Genomic DNA, 16,379 nt, shown 5'->3' on the forward strand with positions numbered 1-16,379 from the left:
AATACGGATAAATGGCTTTTGAAAATTGCTGTGATAGTATATCACATTTACAAAATAGGCTCGGCACGTGAAGGGCTTTTAAAATCTGCCCCTAATTGTGCTAGTTAATTGTCAGATGTAAAATTGTGCGAATAAGTTTCCTACTGTTTTCACCTAAATCTCTTACAAAATAGGAACTTCCTTGTGTATCTCATGGCCCCGCCCCTTTTTTGCACAGGTAAATGTACATATAACAGAGAAAATATGCGCATACTTTTGATGCTTATAAAATGGCATGTACATGAATACAAGCAACTTACACATGTATATGCTAAATTTACTCATCAGTTTTGAAAACTGGGCTCCCTGTATATTAAATTCTTAAAGACCAAGAGGGAAGTCATTCTCCTGTAGTTCATTCCTTCATGGAAAGAGCTGATGTCCAGAGAAATAGTTAAGAATCCCTTCTTGTGGAAATGTATTGCGACAATCATGTTTGCAACATGTTTAATCACATCCTCAAAATGTATTTAGTACATATTTTGGTCAGGGTTAAAGCACCAGGAGAATAACTGCTGGGAAATATCCTCCCCCGATAGTCATTATTACTATTATAATTATTCTACAGAAAATGTATATTTAAATGAAGCAAATGATTATTTTAATTTCAGTGCTGTTTTACAAATGTTATTATGAGCAGTTGGTTTACTTTAAAGGTCCTAATCAGTGACATGATGTCTCTCCCTAGAATAAACCAAGCATTGGGTACTATACGTACACAATACTGTACAGGCACACATAAAAAACAGTCCCTGCTCAGAGGAACTTACAGTCTAGTCAAGAGAACCATTCAAGGCCACATCCCTTGAACTTTACAATAATCAATTAATACACTGGATTTCATTTCAATGGCATTTTGGTATATTCTTTAGGGTAACAGAACTACAGATGATGCTGAGGAAACCTAACAGCTTAGCTATGCAAGTGAGACCACTGTCATAATGATAATGGTATCTCTCATGGTAGCCTATAACCAATATTTAAGTGGCAAAAACAAAGAATCATTCCATTTACTCTACTCCCTTTACAATTGTAACATTGTCTTCTTAACTACATGAGGTTCTCTTATGACTAACTTTTTCTGTGTTGAGAAACAAAAGCATCTGCTTGACTGATAGCCTTTGGAGAGTTTATGATGATGAGGGCCGAAAGTGATAGTTTAAGTTGAAATGAGTCACTTTCTTGTATTCCACATCATTAGACAATGTCAAATTTTTTTGGTTTCCCAGCAATAATGACGATGAAGATCTTACACCAGAGCAGAAGGCAGAACGAGAGAAGGAGCGAAGGATGGCCAACAATGCTCGTGAGCGTCTACGTGTGCGTGATATCAATGAGGCTTTTAAGGAATTGGGACGGATGGTACAGCTCCATTTGAAGAGCGACAAGCCCCAGACCAAGCTTCTCATACTCCACCAGGCTGTGGCTGTCATCCTCAGCTTGGAACAGCAAGTCCGAGGTCAGCTGCTGCCACTTTTGTCTGTTGTTCTTATGAAGTTTATTTTCCAACAACTGTTTCAGGTTGTATGTGCCGATGTGACACTGCTCTCCATCCTGTAGTACATAGGAAAAGGTTGAATAAAGAAACAGTGTACTCCAAGGAAAGAAAGTTCAAAGAATAGCAACTGGCTAATTTTGAAAAGAGCGTGCGTGCGCCCATCGGCAGAGATATGCTGGAATTTTATATCGTGCATGCACATGCACACGTATTATTTCAAGTACCCCTTCCGCATGTAATCTTAAAAGGCGGCTTGAGTAATGTCCCATGTGCATTGCCACGTGCATAGCGGCTTTTACACGCGTATGCTCATACAAGGGTAAAACCAGTTTTTTCATGTCCTTATTGGGGGGGACAGGGGAGAGTGAGAGAGCATTGTATGAGAGACAATACAACACTATATAAATCTACCATTGTAAGAGGGGGCACTTTCATCTCAGGGTTGGGAGGAGGCGGTGTTACATTGGTATGCTATAAACGCTTGCATCCTGTCCATGGGGGAGCGAATGAAATTCTTGAACAGATACATTTAAATTGATTATTTACTCTCTCAGACAATAGAAGAACTAGGGGGCACTCCATGAAGTTAGCAAGTAGCTCATTTAAAACAAATCAGAGAAAATTGCTTGTCACTCAATGCATAATTAAGCTCTGGAATTCATTACCAGAAGATGTGGCAGTTAGTGTAACTGGGTTTAGAAAATATGGGGCAGATATTAAAAGCTACGCGCATGTTATAAAATCCAGGGTTGGCGCGCGCAAGGAGGTGCACACTTGGGCACCTTGTGCGCGCCGAGCCGCACAGCCTTCCTCCGTTCCCTCCGAGGCCGCTCCGAAATCGGCAAAATAGGCTCGGTGCACGCAGGAAGGGGTTTTACGCGCATAACCCTTTAAAAATCCGCCCCTATTTGAATAAGGTTCTTATGATTCAAACCCACTTTGAGCTGAAATTGGCCCCCTCACAGCGGTAGATATATATAGTGTCATATTGTCTGTCTGTCTGTCTGTCTGTCTGTCTCTCTTTCTAACCCACCCCCCCCAAGTCTTGAAAATCCCTAAAACTTGAGCTCTCCAGACTTGCTGCTCTTCAGGACTAGCAGTAAAGTTAAGCGGATAATACACTGACGCACGACACGGTCAGCTTTTCTAAAATTCGGAGTTACTCTTGGCCCCGCCCAGGAATGCAAGCCCTGCCAATTTTCCACCCCCTTGTTCTTGACTTGCGTACTTCGCAGTTTTGTAAAATTTGCGTTGCTCTCGCACAGCCCACATATGCATGTTTGGGGCTGTTTTTGCGCAAGCAACGCTTTTAAAATCTACCAGTAAGCTAATTTCATCTGATGATGTGTTACTGAGACAGTCTTGTTCACACAGTGTTATCAGCAGGAGTGCTGAAGCCAATTCAGTAGGACTGAGCAGGATTTTTGTTTGTTTGTTTCTTTCTTCTTTTTACTTTTATTTGGTTGGGAGAGTTGTTTCATTGATTTTCAGATGTTTTCATCTTCTTTCCTTTTTTTTAGTGCACACTATTGGTGCCATGCTCTAAATACAGACCATTCACCCTCTTCCAACTAGACCCAATTCTTAAGCTTTAAAGGAAGCCCTTGGACTTCTCCTACATGCCCCAATCCTGTTGGGATCCAAGGGGGAAAGGAGCAATCTCCAATTGCTCATGCTCCACCGGTGTCATTCTCCACAGTGGTGCTGGCCTCAGCTCACTTGCTGCCATTTTGAAGTATGGCGGTGGTATAGCAGGAATGCCTGGAGATCAGTCCTGTCCCATTTCAAGATGCAGGTGGAGGGGAGGTTGGTATAGGGGGGGAGACTGAGGCAAGCCCAGTGGTTTCTTTTAAAATTAAGAAGTGAGTTTAATCGGTGGGGAAGGAGGGCAGAGCAGGAAGTAAACAAAATGGAAGAAAAACAAAACAAAATTGTTTTAATTTTTCTTTCATTTCATTTACAAAATGACACCACATCCATACATTTCCTTACTCCAATACTTAGGAAATAGTCCCTTGGGTAGAGTGCTCTGTTGCAATGTAGTTATTTTCGCAGCTCTTGTTTTGTGACCTCTTTCCTTAAAAAGTGTGTGCTTCTTAGCAGCCCCTGCAAGCTGTAGTTGTTTGACATCTCTCCCTGTCCTGGAGAGAACCTCATCACGCCCTTCTTGCCTGTTAGCTTCCCTTGCCCCTCTACACACCGAGCCAAGCAGGGTAGAATCTATGGAAGAAGATGAGCTGCTATCTACTACTACTACTACTACTACTACTACTACTACACCTTTCTATAGCACTACATGACATACACAGCATTGTGCAATCATACAAATAGGCAGTCCCTGCTCTGTAGAGCTTACAATCTAATAAGGCAAACATACAGGACGAGGGATTTGGGGTATTTCATAAAGCAAAACAATGGTTGAAAAGAATGTTAACATGACTAAAAGCAGACAATCAGGCTTAAGATTTAAATGCAGTTTCAAAAAGGTGGGTCTTTAGGTGGTATTTAAACATGGCAAGAGAGGGAAAATTACGCTGCCAGGTGGAAAGCTCAGAGTCGGGAATTGACAGTAGAGGAGAAGAGCTTATCCAATGAGCAGAGTGCACGAGGAGGGGTGTAGAGAGAAATAAGAGAGGAGAGGTAGTAAGGTGCTGTCGAGTGAAGGCATTTGTAAGTGGGAAAAAGGAGCTTGAGCTGTATGCGGGAGCAGATAGGGAGCCAATGCAGTGACTTCAGAAGAGGGGTTATATGGACGTAGCAAATTTGGCAAAAGATAAGTCACGCAGCTGAACTTAGGACAGACAGCAGTGGAGAAAGATGGCTTGCGGGGAAACCTTTGAGGAGTAGGTTGCAATAGTCTAAGCAGGAGGAGATGAGAGAATGCATAAGGGTTCTGGTAGTATATTCAGAAAGGAAAGTACAGGTTTTGGCAGTGTTATAAAGAAAGAAATGGCACATTTTAGCAGAGTTTTGGATATGCTTAGAGAGAAGAGTCAAAGAGGACTCCAAGGTTATGGGCTGATGGGACCGAGACAATACATGTATGGGGCCATTTTTGCGCTAGCTACACTTTTAAAATCTACCTGTTAGGGGGTAATTTTCAAAAGGATTTACATCCTTCAAACTGGGTTTTACATATGTAAATGCAATTTACTTGTGCAAGTGGGCTTTTGAAAATTGCTACAATATATGCCATTGAATTATCCATAGGTTATACATGTATAAGTTACATGTGTGAATGGCTTTTGAAAACTGGTACGATAGTATGTTACATTTACATGCATAAGTCCTCAGAAAATTACTTCCTAAGTGCACAACGCCTCATCCATGTCAGGAAAATAAGAACATGCTGGTTTTAAGGGCCCTGGATAGTTGGAATGCCATGAAGCCTTTGCTCACCAGATACCCAGGGTCACAGGCAGCGGACATGCTGTTAGCAGGTTTTCAGGACGGCTTCAGACTCCTTTACATCAGACCACCTAACTGGTTGGATGCTCCAAACTCTAGGTCAGCTAGCTGCCTTGCAGCCATTGTCCAAGTAAAGTTAGAAAAAGAAATCCAGGTGGGTCAGCACTGAGCCTTTCACAATCACGATGATTTCCCCACTGGCAGTGGTTCCAGTAAAGAAGCCAGGGAATTACAATTAGATACACAACCGTTCTTATCCTGAAGGCTCCTCAGTGAATACATTCATTCTGCAGCATGGGCCGTGTATTCCTCAGATGTCTTATTTTGTCAATGAAAGATGTACTATGTGATCTTCACCCCATCTGTGTTAGTAGGGTAATCAAGGAGGAGCTTTGGTTTGGTGTATACTTTCAAGGAACATATTATATGTGCATTGACTCTTTGCTCATCACATTTCTAATATCACTATATCACACATAAATCTACAACATATATAATCAACACACAGTACATAATCAAAAATCCACATGACCTTTAGAACATAGTGTCACACAGAGCATTACCTTCCTGGAGTTATTCCCCATCTTGATGCACATTCTGTTATCATCTGGTCAGAAATCTCCTTGCTCCAAATTCGCACAATCCAGACTTTGGTCAAGGGGGGTGGCCAGGATTAATAGTCGTGGAAAAAGCAGTTGCTTTGTTAGGCAGGCAGCCTTGTATAGCATGACTGGGTGGTTATCTATTGTGCCAAGCTCTTCAAAAAACTTGGCACAATAGATAGTTGTTGTTCTTGAATTCATTCTGAAAGGTTTTGATGAGTATCCTCCCTGAATCCTGATAGGCCTCAGTGATTTCACAGGTAAGGGCTTGTGCTTCCTCTTTGAAAGTGCATGCACATGCTTTCAGGTAAGGAGAATTACCTATGATGGGTAAATTAGCCTCAGGAGAAAAAAGAGTGGGGAAAGATCCTTGTGGCCTGTACACAGTGGGCGGCCATTAGTACAGTGAGCCTTGCAATCATGGCAATCCTTTGAAAATGGCCACTGGTGCAACCAGGTAGGATGTGTTTCCTCAAATGGCCCTGGAAACAGCTCCTGGTTCAGGGCTGGTGCAGGACCACACACCCAATAGAAGTGTGGGGGGGGGGGGGAGGGAGTGTTAGGAAGGTGAGGCTCAGCCCCTGTTACCCATAATTGCTCTTGTTAATAATAAAAATGCTACAGCCACTTATATTCCAAATCGACCTAATGGCCTATGTCTGACTGTGAGTGTTTATGTCTGATTCAGTTGTGGTTGAACACAGAGTGGGGGGAAAGTGGATTGGTCCTGAATGCCCCTGTTACTATGATTATATTATTCCTGGAAAGGCCTAATAAATTTCAGCCAGTAGCATGCAACTGCTTAACACTGCAATCACACATTGGATTCATACAGATTGTTAAGTTTTTGCTTGACTTACGGTACCTTGAACTCAAGAAGCCTGTAGTGCCAAACAGCTCTAGTTGGAATTGATTGAAGCTTTTTCTAGCTTCCCAGCCATAAAATCTGAATTTGATTACTTTAATAAATAACAGAGGTAGCACTAACTTGGAAGGTAGGGTTTTACTTTCATATTGTGTAAAGCTTTAGTCCAAAAATGGTAGGCTCATAACTGGGTCTTTATCGTTTGCAGAAACGAAGACATAGGAGTACAACATGGAGGCATTTACAACACTGACAAAATTATTTACATATTCTACACCATGAGGGGCAAGCACAAATATCAATTTCAATATACTTTTTTATTCACAATAACAACATATAACTTCTCAAATGAATTCACATTAATTCAGATTAATTCACAACCTTACATCAGACTCTAAAAACCACCCACAAAATTACATATCAATTTATACGTGTAGCCAGACACACATGAATACATAAATCCATAAAAAAAATAAAATAAACCCACCTCCACAGCAAAGTCTTCCCAAAATGTTTTATATCAATTTCATATATCTAATAAAGCTTCTAACAAGCTTATCCTGAGAAACTCTCATACAAGAATTGATGTCTTTAAAACCGTGGTGTCTCCAAAATTATCCAATCCCGCTTACAACTAGCATTCAAAAATGACATTTCCAATCCCACATACAGCCAGCACTAAAAATGGCATTTTCAAAAACGTTACATCCTCAGGACACATGACGTCTCCAAACTTTCCAGTCTCGACAAGGGCCCAAGTTTCCCCTCAAACTGAAGCTTCTTCAGGGAAACTAAAGAAACAAAAATCCAACAGACCATTATTTATAGACATCAAATTGCACAAACATACCCTGTACAACCCTTGAAAAACTCATCAAATTTTGATCCTTAGTGCAAAGCATGTTATCATCATATATAATTTATGAATCAGACAAGCACCAAAAAACCTAGAAAGGCAAACAGAAGTGCTAAATGAAGCTTACAATAAAACAGTGTACAGCTTGTACGCACTTTCTTTCAAATCTTCAACAAAGGGCTGCTAAAAACAAACAAACCAACCCCAATTAATAAGCAACCCCAATTATCAATCTCACTTATACATTGTATAAAAAATGGTACTTACCCACACCTTCAGAATCTATAAACCTACATCTTTTTCTCAGACTCTCAAAAACTGTTGATTCATGGATTCACCTATCCAAACAACATTTGTAAAGCTAACGTCATCTTCTAAGTGTACTAGTCATTGGTCATTGGTTACTGTTCAAAACTCGACAGCCAATAACAGTTTGTCCTCCTTTTTCCAAGGGAAATACCAACTGATTAACATTCTGTTGTGGAAATACAAAATATCAGAGAAAAATTCTACAAAATGATTGTCTCACAATAAAGTAATCTGTCACAAAAAAAAAAAAAAAAAAACAATCAATCTTCTAATTCAATCCATTTGGCATTACTGAATTTAGACGGTGAATCCACCTCTGCTCTACCCTAACCAAATGTCATGATGATTCTTCTCCCCTCAGATGTAAACATACCTGTTGCAAAGCCAAAAAACATAAATCTGAAAGTTCATGTCCAGCTTCAACCCAGTGTTGAACCAGGGGGCTTCAATTCGCGCGTGTCATAAATTACTTCAATGTTCAGTGATCCATGTTTTTAAACTACAAGAGGTTATACTGACATAGATCAATTGGCAAGGGCATAAAATAATGTATATTCGATTCGTTGATTGACAGGTCATTGACAATCATAACTTAAAAACGTGAGATGTTTGCGGGTGTTGAAAAAACATAATTGTTAAAAGTTAATTCACATACACTACAGCTCCCGCATGGACTATATCCAATGGGCTCTATATTTTTTGAAATATCAAAATCAGGCAAGAAAGAAGAGAATAATTCATTCTTTAAATTTCTGCCTCATTTATATGCAAATAATGGTGGTATCTCAAACACATCAAGCCCTCCAACAAGGACCAATGAGCTTTTATGATGCTAAACACCCCATGTGTCATGGGTGTATGAGGCAAAACGTAAACAATCCTATCAGTAGGAGTAGGGTGTTTCTTAGCTTGATCACCTTACGTGGATATTCCTTCTCCAGAAAAGAGTTACTCATAATCACCGCTTGCTCTTTAAATTCTACAACAGATGAACACACCTGACGTAGCCTAAAAGACTGGCTCACTGGAATCCCCTCTTGCATCCTACATGGGTGGCAACTGGCAAATCGTAACAACCATTGCAGTCATTCTTTTTTCAATGTAAATTATTATTTTCAGAACATCTGTGCTCTAAAGAATTAGCATTACAATTTAAACATGGTTAATACTTATCTGCTTTAAATGAAACAGGTAGGAGTATCCAGGTGGTACTGAATATGTTTACACGTTATAAAATAGCCTGGGAGCGTGCAGATGTGTACACAATTTTAAGTGGGCATGCACCTAGGCAAGCAAATCCTGCTTCTATAGTGTAAGTCGAGGAATTTTAAAACCAGAGCGCATCCACACCGTTGCCAGTTTTACTAGTTCATCTACCAGTTCGCCCAGTTAACAGCTAGGTCCTCCAAACCCCCCCCTGGTTGATAGCCTGCACTCCCCTCAGTTACCCCCAGACCCTTTAAACCCAGCAGAAATAATTGATTTTATTTTTTAAAGTTATACCTCCTCCATAGTAGAAGTAAAGTTACGCAGCAGAGGACCTGGGAATGTACCCAGGCGCATAAGTATGTACACACACACACATCTCTTGGCTATGCCCTGAAACAGCCAGACCACGCCCAGGCCATGTCCCTTTTTGAACTGAAGTGAGATGTGAGTGCTGCGGAAGGTGCATGCACATCTGGGCGTCTTTTAAAATTCGTTGGGCGTGCGCGAGCCCAACTTGTGCACGTATCTCCTGATTTTGGCATGTGCCGGGCTTTTAATATAGCGCTTAGGCTGAAGTCTGCATATGCAAGTGCACATGGATTTCAGCCATCATTTTCAAAGCGGACTTACCTGTGCAAGTCCAATTTGAAAATCGGGTACACGCGGAGCCTTGCATAGCATACACGTGCATTTACACATGCGCATGGGAGTACGTGTAAATGTTCATGTGCACATTTACACACATGGTTTCAATGTTAGAAAGTACACACACAAAAAGTTTCCTGGCCCTAACTTCTCCCCCAGAAATGCCTCTTTCAAGTACACCTAAAAGTAAACCTGAAATTGCTTCCTTGCATACTTTTATGCTTACAACCCCCAGGCTAGTTTTCAAAAGGCTTATTTATGAATGTAAAATGAAACTTTACTCTAAAATCAGGAAAAAAACACTTAATGGTGTTAGAAAATTTCCAGAATTACATGCATAAAAAGTTATTTATCCAAGTTAAGTGCTATTTAAATTTCAAGTGTAATTCTCCACACCAGTTCTTTTTAATTATAATGTAAAAAATAAACATGCAACCCACAGTTCAGCACCACTTTGCAACTTATCTGGCTAAGCAACATATAGGGTCATTTATCAAAATTCTATAATGCATTTTCACACGCGAAAACCTCTTTTAATGCATGTGTTAGCACCATAACATATGGTGCAACGCAAATCTGAAAAAGAGGAGGAGTTAGGGGTGGGTTTGTGAAGCCCTGTTGCACAGCTTTAACTACACTTTTTTCAATAGCATTAGCTTGGGTTCTCAAATGCCAGTTTTAGAAGAGAGAGAGAGTCCATCAAGCTAGGTTGAGAGAACATTGCACAAATCTCATCTTGGAGTGAGTTTCCTCACTCCAAAGTTCATCAAATCTTCACAAGAGAGCACTGTTCTGTTCATACATCTCACTTTGAATGTCAAAGTGGCCCCTAACCCCCTACACTATTACCTAAACTTCACTTTGAGTTACTAGGTGGGCTACCCATAGAAATATAAATACCAATCTAGGGTGAGGGCATTATGGCTATTTTCTTTCTTTCTTTCTTTCTCTCTCTCTCTCTCTCCCTCTCCCAATAGTAAACATGGTCCCCTCAGTGCTTTTATGTAGGAAATACCACAATTCTGGCACTTATCTCAAAGCGCAAAAAAATTATTGCAATTTACAGTAACTTAGCTTTTCGCATAGGTATTATTGCAATAAACTGCCTATTACCATAAAACATGCCCCTTTTTCTATCGCACGTGATATTTAGTGCATTTTTATAAATCCAGGCCATAGACAGATAAGACTCAAATATGGCTACTTATCCAGAAAACTGCACTATTTAAAACATATCTGGCTATCTTGCTTATCCAGATAAGTAGCACTATTTAAGTCTTAATAGGCTAATTTAAATATCTGTTCTTGCATTATTTTTACATACACACAAATTTTGCAGGGAAGAATTACACATATTTTATAACACATGCATATTTGTTACACTCAGGTTATAAAATACTTGGTTAGATCTGTGCGCAGCCATATACCAAAGTCTATGGGTGAAAGTCCAGGTCTTTGAAACCTGTCCTCCCTGCTAGGACCTATACTGTTATGTGCATAATACATGGTAAAAGTACTGTACCTACAGATGCAGATTTTGAGTTTTGTTTTCTCTGCTGTACTATAGAAAGAAATCTGAATCCTAAAGCAGCCTGCCTGAAAAGAAGAGAAGAAGAAAAGGTATCTTCAGAGCCCTCTGCGCTTTCCTTGGCGGGACCCCATCCTGGGATGGGAGATGCATCAAATCACATGGGACAGATGTAAAAATGGCAAGTTCAAGTTTCTGAGATGCAGCATTTAGGTTTTACCTTAATTTTACATCAAGCGATGATTCTTTTCAGCTTATGCCTTGCACACCTTAGGCCATTTATTATTCTTGAATTTACTTAACGAGAAGTCTCAGTAGCAGTCTGGGTTGGATGCATTTTTCTGATGCTGCATATTCTGTGGGTAGGTGTGGTAGTATAGTATTGTTAAAAATAAAAAATGGGAATTATCTTATGATCTTAACTTGTCTGTAATTAGAAGTAGCAAGAATTCAGAAAGCGACAGTATAAGCTGTTGGAAGCCTGATTGCTACTTTTGTTCCATATATCTTCTTTATTTTTCTCTTGCTTTATTGCCTTAACCTGGCGTTTGTCTTCAAATATGTTTTATGATTTTTGCGCACTTTGAATTGATATTACATCTTTTTGATTAGCAAATCTAGCCAGCATAGAGGGTCATTTTCCCCTGCAGTCTCCTCCTGCTCCTTTCACTTAGAACTGATCCCATTGCAAACGAAAAAATGGGTATGATGTGGGCAGGGCATGGCCAGGAGATGTGCGCGCAAATCTCTGTGCACCTGAGCGCATTCCCAGGTCCAGTGCTGAGTTCGTTTACTTCTGCTATGGAGGGGGTATAAGTAAAAAAAAAAAAAATACAGGAATCCCTAAGGGTTTAAGGGGTCTGGGGTAACTGGGGAGTGTGCAGGCTAAGAAACCAGGGGGAATGGAGAATCTAGTTCTAGACTGGGCGAACTGGTCCTAGCGTGGATGCATGCCTGTTATAAAATCCCACTGTTTGCAGGGCTCAAACCCGATGTTGCGCGGCTGTGTGCATCCACTTGCAAAACTGGGTGCACTCGTACGCACACCTAGCCATTTTATAACATACATGCACATGTGCACACATGTTATACAATGGCTGTATCTCTGGGCGCGCGCCAATGCACATGTATAAATGTGCACCCGTGCATCCTTATGAAAGTTACCATCCCTATCTGGCTAAACTCCTTTACCCTCAGGAGCATGCCTGATCCCATTTGCCCCGAGGAGTGGAAGCCAGGCTCTGTAACTGAAGCCAGCTCCTTCTGCGTAGTAGTTCTCACAGCCCTTGTACTGAGCCATTGAGTTGGTCTGTACATAGAAATGTTTAAAAGTCAGTTACAAGTTTGTTTGTTTTTTTAAATCTAATTCATGGAGCCTTTTTGCAAGAACAATACAGTAAGCATTAAATAAAAATGTTCAAATTGGGACTTCTGTTTGTAAGTTAAAGTACTGTGCGTAAATAATTCGCACTACAATAGAGAAAAGGCAATGAAATGGCCATGAAGTGTAGCATAAGAGAAGGGAAGAAAAGGCAGAAGCCTGCTCAGTCCCATTGTAGGAGGGGTCTGGGTGCTGGTTAATCTTGCTGTGCCTGTAGTCTTGATGATAGTATGCCAGAGCTTGTAAATTACACTCTTAAATCCAGAAAAAATATTTGTGCATATAGGGGACACGTGGTACTGGAGCTCATTTAGCACAAGCTGCAAAACTTATGAGCAGTAGCCTAACCTTCAAGATTTCAGCCCAGGCATAAGGGTAGATTTTAAAAGGGCCGGCCGTGCATCCATCTCGCCGTGCACAAAAATGTGTACTATTTTATAACCTGCTGTTCATGTGTGCAGCTGTGCACGCATATCTCACATGCAGCATTTTGCTACAGCTCCCTGTTAGGGCACAGGAATCTGGCAGAGAGAGAGAGAGAGAACCTCTTTATAAGGCTCAGTCTGTTACTCTATATAGGGAGCCTTGTAAGGGGGGGGGCACTTTGAATTGGGGTGAGTTTTTGGGAGGTGGGTATGAATTGTAAAACTGACCTCATGAAAGAAGTTTTGACCTCATAAGGTCTAAAATTCTTTCATGATGTCACATGGATGCGGCGATTTTATGACATGCGCGTGTATATGTGTATGCGTGCGCCTGTTATAAAATCGGCTGTACGCGTGCATGTGTGTGCAGGTGCCACCTCGATCACGTAAGTGGGGGGGAGGGGGGGATTTTAGTGTTCCCTTAGTCTGTTCCAAGTTTGCCCAGGTAAAGGAGAGGACTTTCTAAACCCCCCCTTGCTAACTTGCCTCCTTTTTACCTTATTAGCCCTGACCCTAGTTTTTATTTTATTACTAACGCACCATCCGTAGCAGAAGTAAAGTGCCGCGGCAGGGAGACTCCGGTGCGCGCTTGTGCGCATAAATACTTTCCTGCAGACTTCGTGTTACGGACTCGGCCCGCCCAGACCCCACCCCACCTCCTGCTCCTTTTTTTGGACTTTTTGATTTGTGGGCGCACCAGGAGACCTGCACGTACTGGTGCGGTTATTCAGATGCGCAAAAGCCCACGCCTGGCCCAGTCGCGCGCGTGTCTCCCGGCCTTGGCGTGTGTAGAACTTTTAAAATCTGCCAGATTGTGTATAGGTAGAGGGCATTAATATGATTATTTTTCCATGCCTCGAGCACCGATTGCAAGAAGACGTAGTGTACATGTTGTAAATAAATTGTTGAGAATATTTACTAATCCTGGATTGATTTTTCTTTTTTTTTTCTTTTCCCCCACAGGTCCAAGTTGCCACATTTCTTCGTTTAAACAAGAGACCACTTCCTTAACGGCTGTATTATCTTAAACCCGCATAAACACTTCTCCCCTGCTCCCTTTTTTTTTTTTTTTTGTAATATAAGACAAGTCTGAGTAGTTCAGAATCGCAGACGCAAGAGATTTCAGCATTCCCGACATTTAAACACAAAAAAAAAACAAGACAAAAAAAAAAAGTGCAACTTGAGGGACAACTCTTAACATATCATTCAGAATGTTCAAAGCAGTACGTTGCAAGCTGTCACGCGCAGCCCAGAGACTGAACGGCAATCTTCTCCACACTGTGGAACAATGCATTTGTGCCTAAACTTCTTTTGGAAAAAAAAAATAAAATATATAATTAATTTGTAAGTCTGAAAAAAAATATTTAATTTAAAATTGTAAACTTGCAATAATGAAAAAAAAGTGTACTTCTGAAGAAAAAAAAATAATGACCGTTTTTGTTGGTGTTTTAGTCAGCTAATGTTTATACTTATTGGATTTTAGAAGGGAAGCATTGCTGCCCAGATACTTACAAAACCAGCAAACGTCCTAATGAAGACTCAAGTGATGACATTAGCCATTCCTTAGTGTAGGAGGAACAGATGGATCTTATAGACCTATGACAAATATATATATATATATACATATATATGTATATATATTTACATCATAGTAAATATAATAAAATCTTGTACTTTGTTTCAGTTTTTTTTTGCTCCTGAAAAATAAAATAAAACACAAAAAAAGATTCATTTTTTTTTAAAGAAAGATTTTACTGGAGATAAGTGAAAAACCACGGTGTGCTTTTTTTTTTTTTTTAAATCCCTGTCCTCCCCCTCCGCCCCCCTCCAGTTATTTTGCTGTTATTTTAATCTGCGGCGCCAGCTTTGTCTCTGGAGAGAAGCAACACAGGTCGAAAAGCTGAACTGCCACTGCTTCTCACTCACAAATAAGCCGAGAGTTGTTTCCTCTGGTCTTTTGGGAACGCAGGTCTTTGAAGTCCCATCCTGTACATATTTACCTGCAGCATTACTGAGACTTGACATTTTAAGTTCTGTCTTGACGGTAGTACTGCTCATGTGACCCTCTTCTGGGATTTTCAGAGGTATAGGGTTAGAATGCTACAATGTTACCACTGTGCCTTCCAATGTTTATATCATCAGAATGACGTGACATAGTCAAAGTGGCTGTGATTTCAACAAGTGTTAACTACATGTGTAGCACAAACAGTATGCAGTGATGAGGCATTTCTGAGTACGTGGTCAGGAGTAATTGAGAAATATCATGTGGGAGAACAATGCAAGACGGCGTGATAGATTTGTCTGAATACTTTGATATGCATGCATCACCTTCTGCCTCCTCCGTAGTTTGAAAAATGCCAATATCCAATCATAATACAGCATTACACCAAGCCTTATGGATCCTACAGCATTATGTTGCACTTTCTGGAGGAGTGGGTTAGTACAGTATTTCGCTGGCCGGTGTGAATGAAGTCTAGATGTCAGCATTTGGTATTTCTATAGATCAAGGCCACAGCACAGCAGTCCATCGGAAAGCTAGCTTTGAAATCGGGGCACTTTTAACTCTACTTCCACAAGGAAACCTGTAATGACAAGACTTTGGCATACAGTGCACGTGACACCCAGTGCTTATAGGGAAGTATTTGTTGGTATACTTTTTGTCCATGATTTCGTTTCCTCGTCTTCTGCCACACAGACTTGACATGTATGTGAAAAATAAAAATACCCCCTCCCCCCATGCACCCTCACCTCCCCACCATTCCCACTCCCTCAATCTTAGTAGGATTTCCAACTATCAGCACTGATTGATGCCATACATCCATTAAAATGGTCTAAATGTTCCATCTGTTCTCCTGTTTTGCCAGTTATATACATTAATAATGAAAATTACATTTGTAAATTTTATGCAACAAATGGCAAACGTATCATTATTTTGAAATTGTGTATGTAAAAGTTATATTTTTACATGTAGACTCTTGTTATTATGTGTTTTAATACATTGTACCTGTTTTGGGGGGTTTTTTTTTGGTTTGTTTTTTTTTGTTTGTTTAAAAAATTCTGTGTGGTTGGAAAAAAAGTCTCATTTAATTGAAATAGTGAGATACAAGAAATCTGAATTTTATGTTTGTTTCTGAAAACATGAAAGAACAAATAAGATAGTTACCATGTGATCACCTTCTACATACTCATAAACATTTTGATTAGCTGTGTGTGTATGTGTGTGTGCGTGTGTGTGCTGGAAAAAAAACAACCCTGTAAATATGTTCAGTAGACGTGACATGAAATGCTTGGATTTGTTTATAAATTTCTATAATGTGGAGGTGGATTAGAGCAGGAAGCAAAAAAAAAAAAGAAGGAATCAAGGACTAATCCAGACATCATGGTTTAGAGTTGCCCAGGATAATCACACTAATTATAACATTCTTTTATAGGTGGGCTTTTCTATGCAGACAGACATTCCTGGAAGGTGTATTATATCAAAAACAACCCACATTTAAACCCTTTGGGGGCTGGTTTCTCAGCAGGATGACTATTTCTTCCCTTGAATATGTTTTGCCATTATAAATTCTACAAGATACTGGAAAAATGATAACCTGTTTTAATCAAATTTTAGT

General features: G+C 40.2%; 1 protein-coding gene across 6 annotated transcripts in view; it reads left to right on the forward strand.

Annotated features, from left to right (window-relative positions):
* Window positions 1-16,157, forward strand: part of TCF4 (transcription factor 4) — an 815,154-nt gene extending 798,997 nt beyond the window's left edge. For 5 of the 6 annotated variants that reach the window (XM_029579771.1, XM_029579775.1, XM_029579781.1 and 2 more), the window contains 3 exons: window positions 1,269-1,498; window positions 10,999-11,140; window positions 13,729-16,157. In XM_029579771.1, coding sequence (XP_029435631.1) covers window positions 1,269-1,498; window positions 10,999-11,135 — 367 coding nt within the window. In that variant the 3' untranslated portion in view covers window positions 11,136-11,140; window positions 13,729-16,157. The remainder of the gene's footprint in view (window positions 1-1,268; window positions 1,499-10,998; window positions 11,141-13,728) is intronic. The other variant, XM_029579788.1, reaches the window with a different exon arrangement.
* The last annotated feature ends 222 nt before the right edge of the window (window positions 16,158-16,379 follow it).

Source organism: Rhinatrema bivittatum, chromosome 1 (assembly GCF_901001135.1).
Source record: "Rhinatrema bivittatum chromosome 1, aRhiBiv1.1, whole genome shotgun sequence".
NCBI lineage: Eukaryota > Metazoa > Chordata > Amphibia > Gymnophiona > Rhinatrematidae > Rhinatrema > Rhinatrema bivittatum.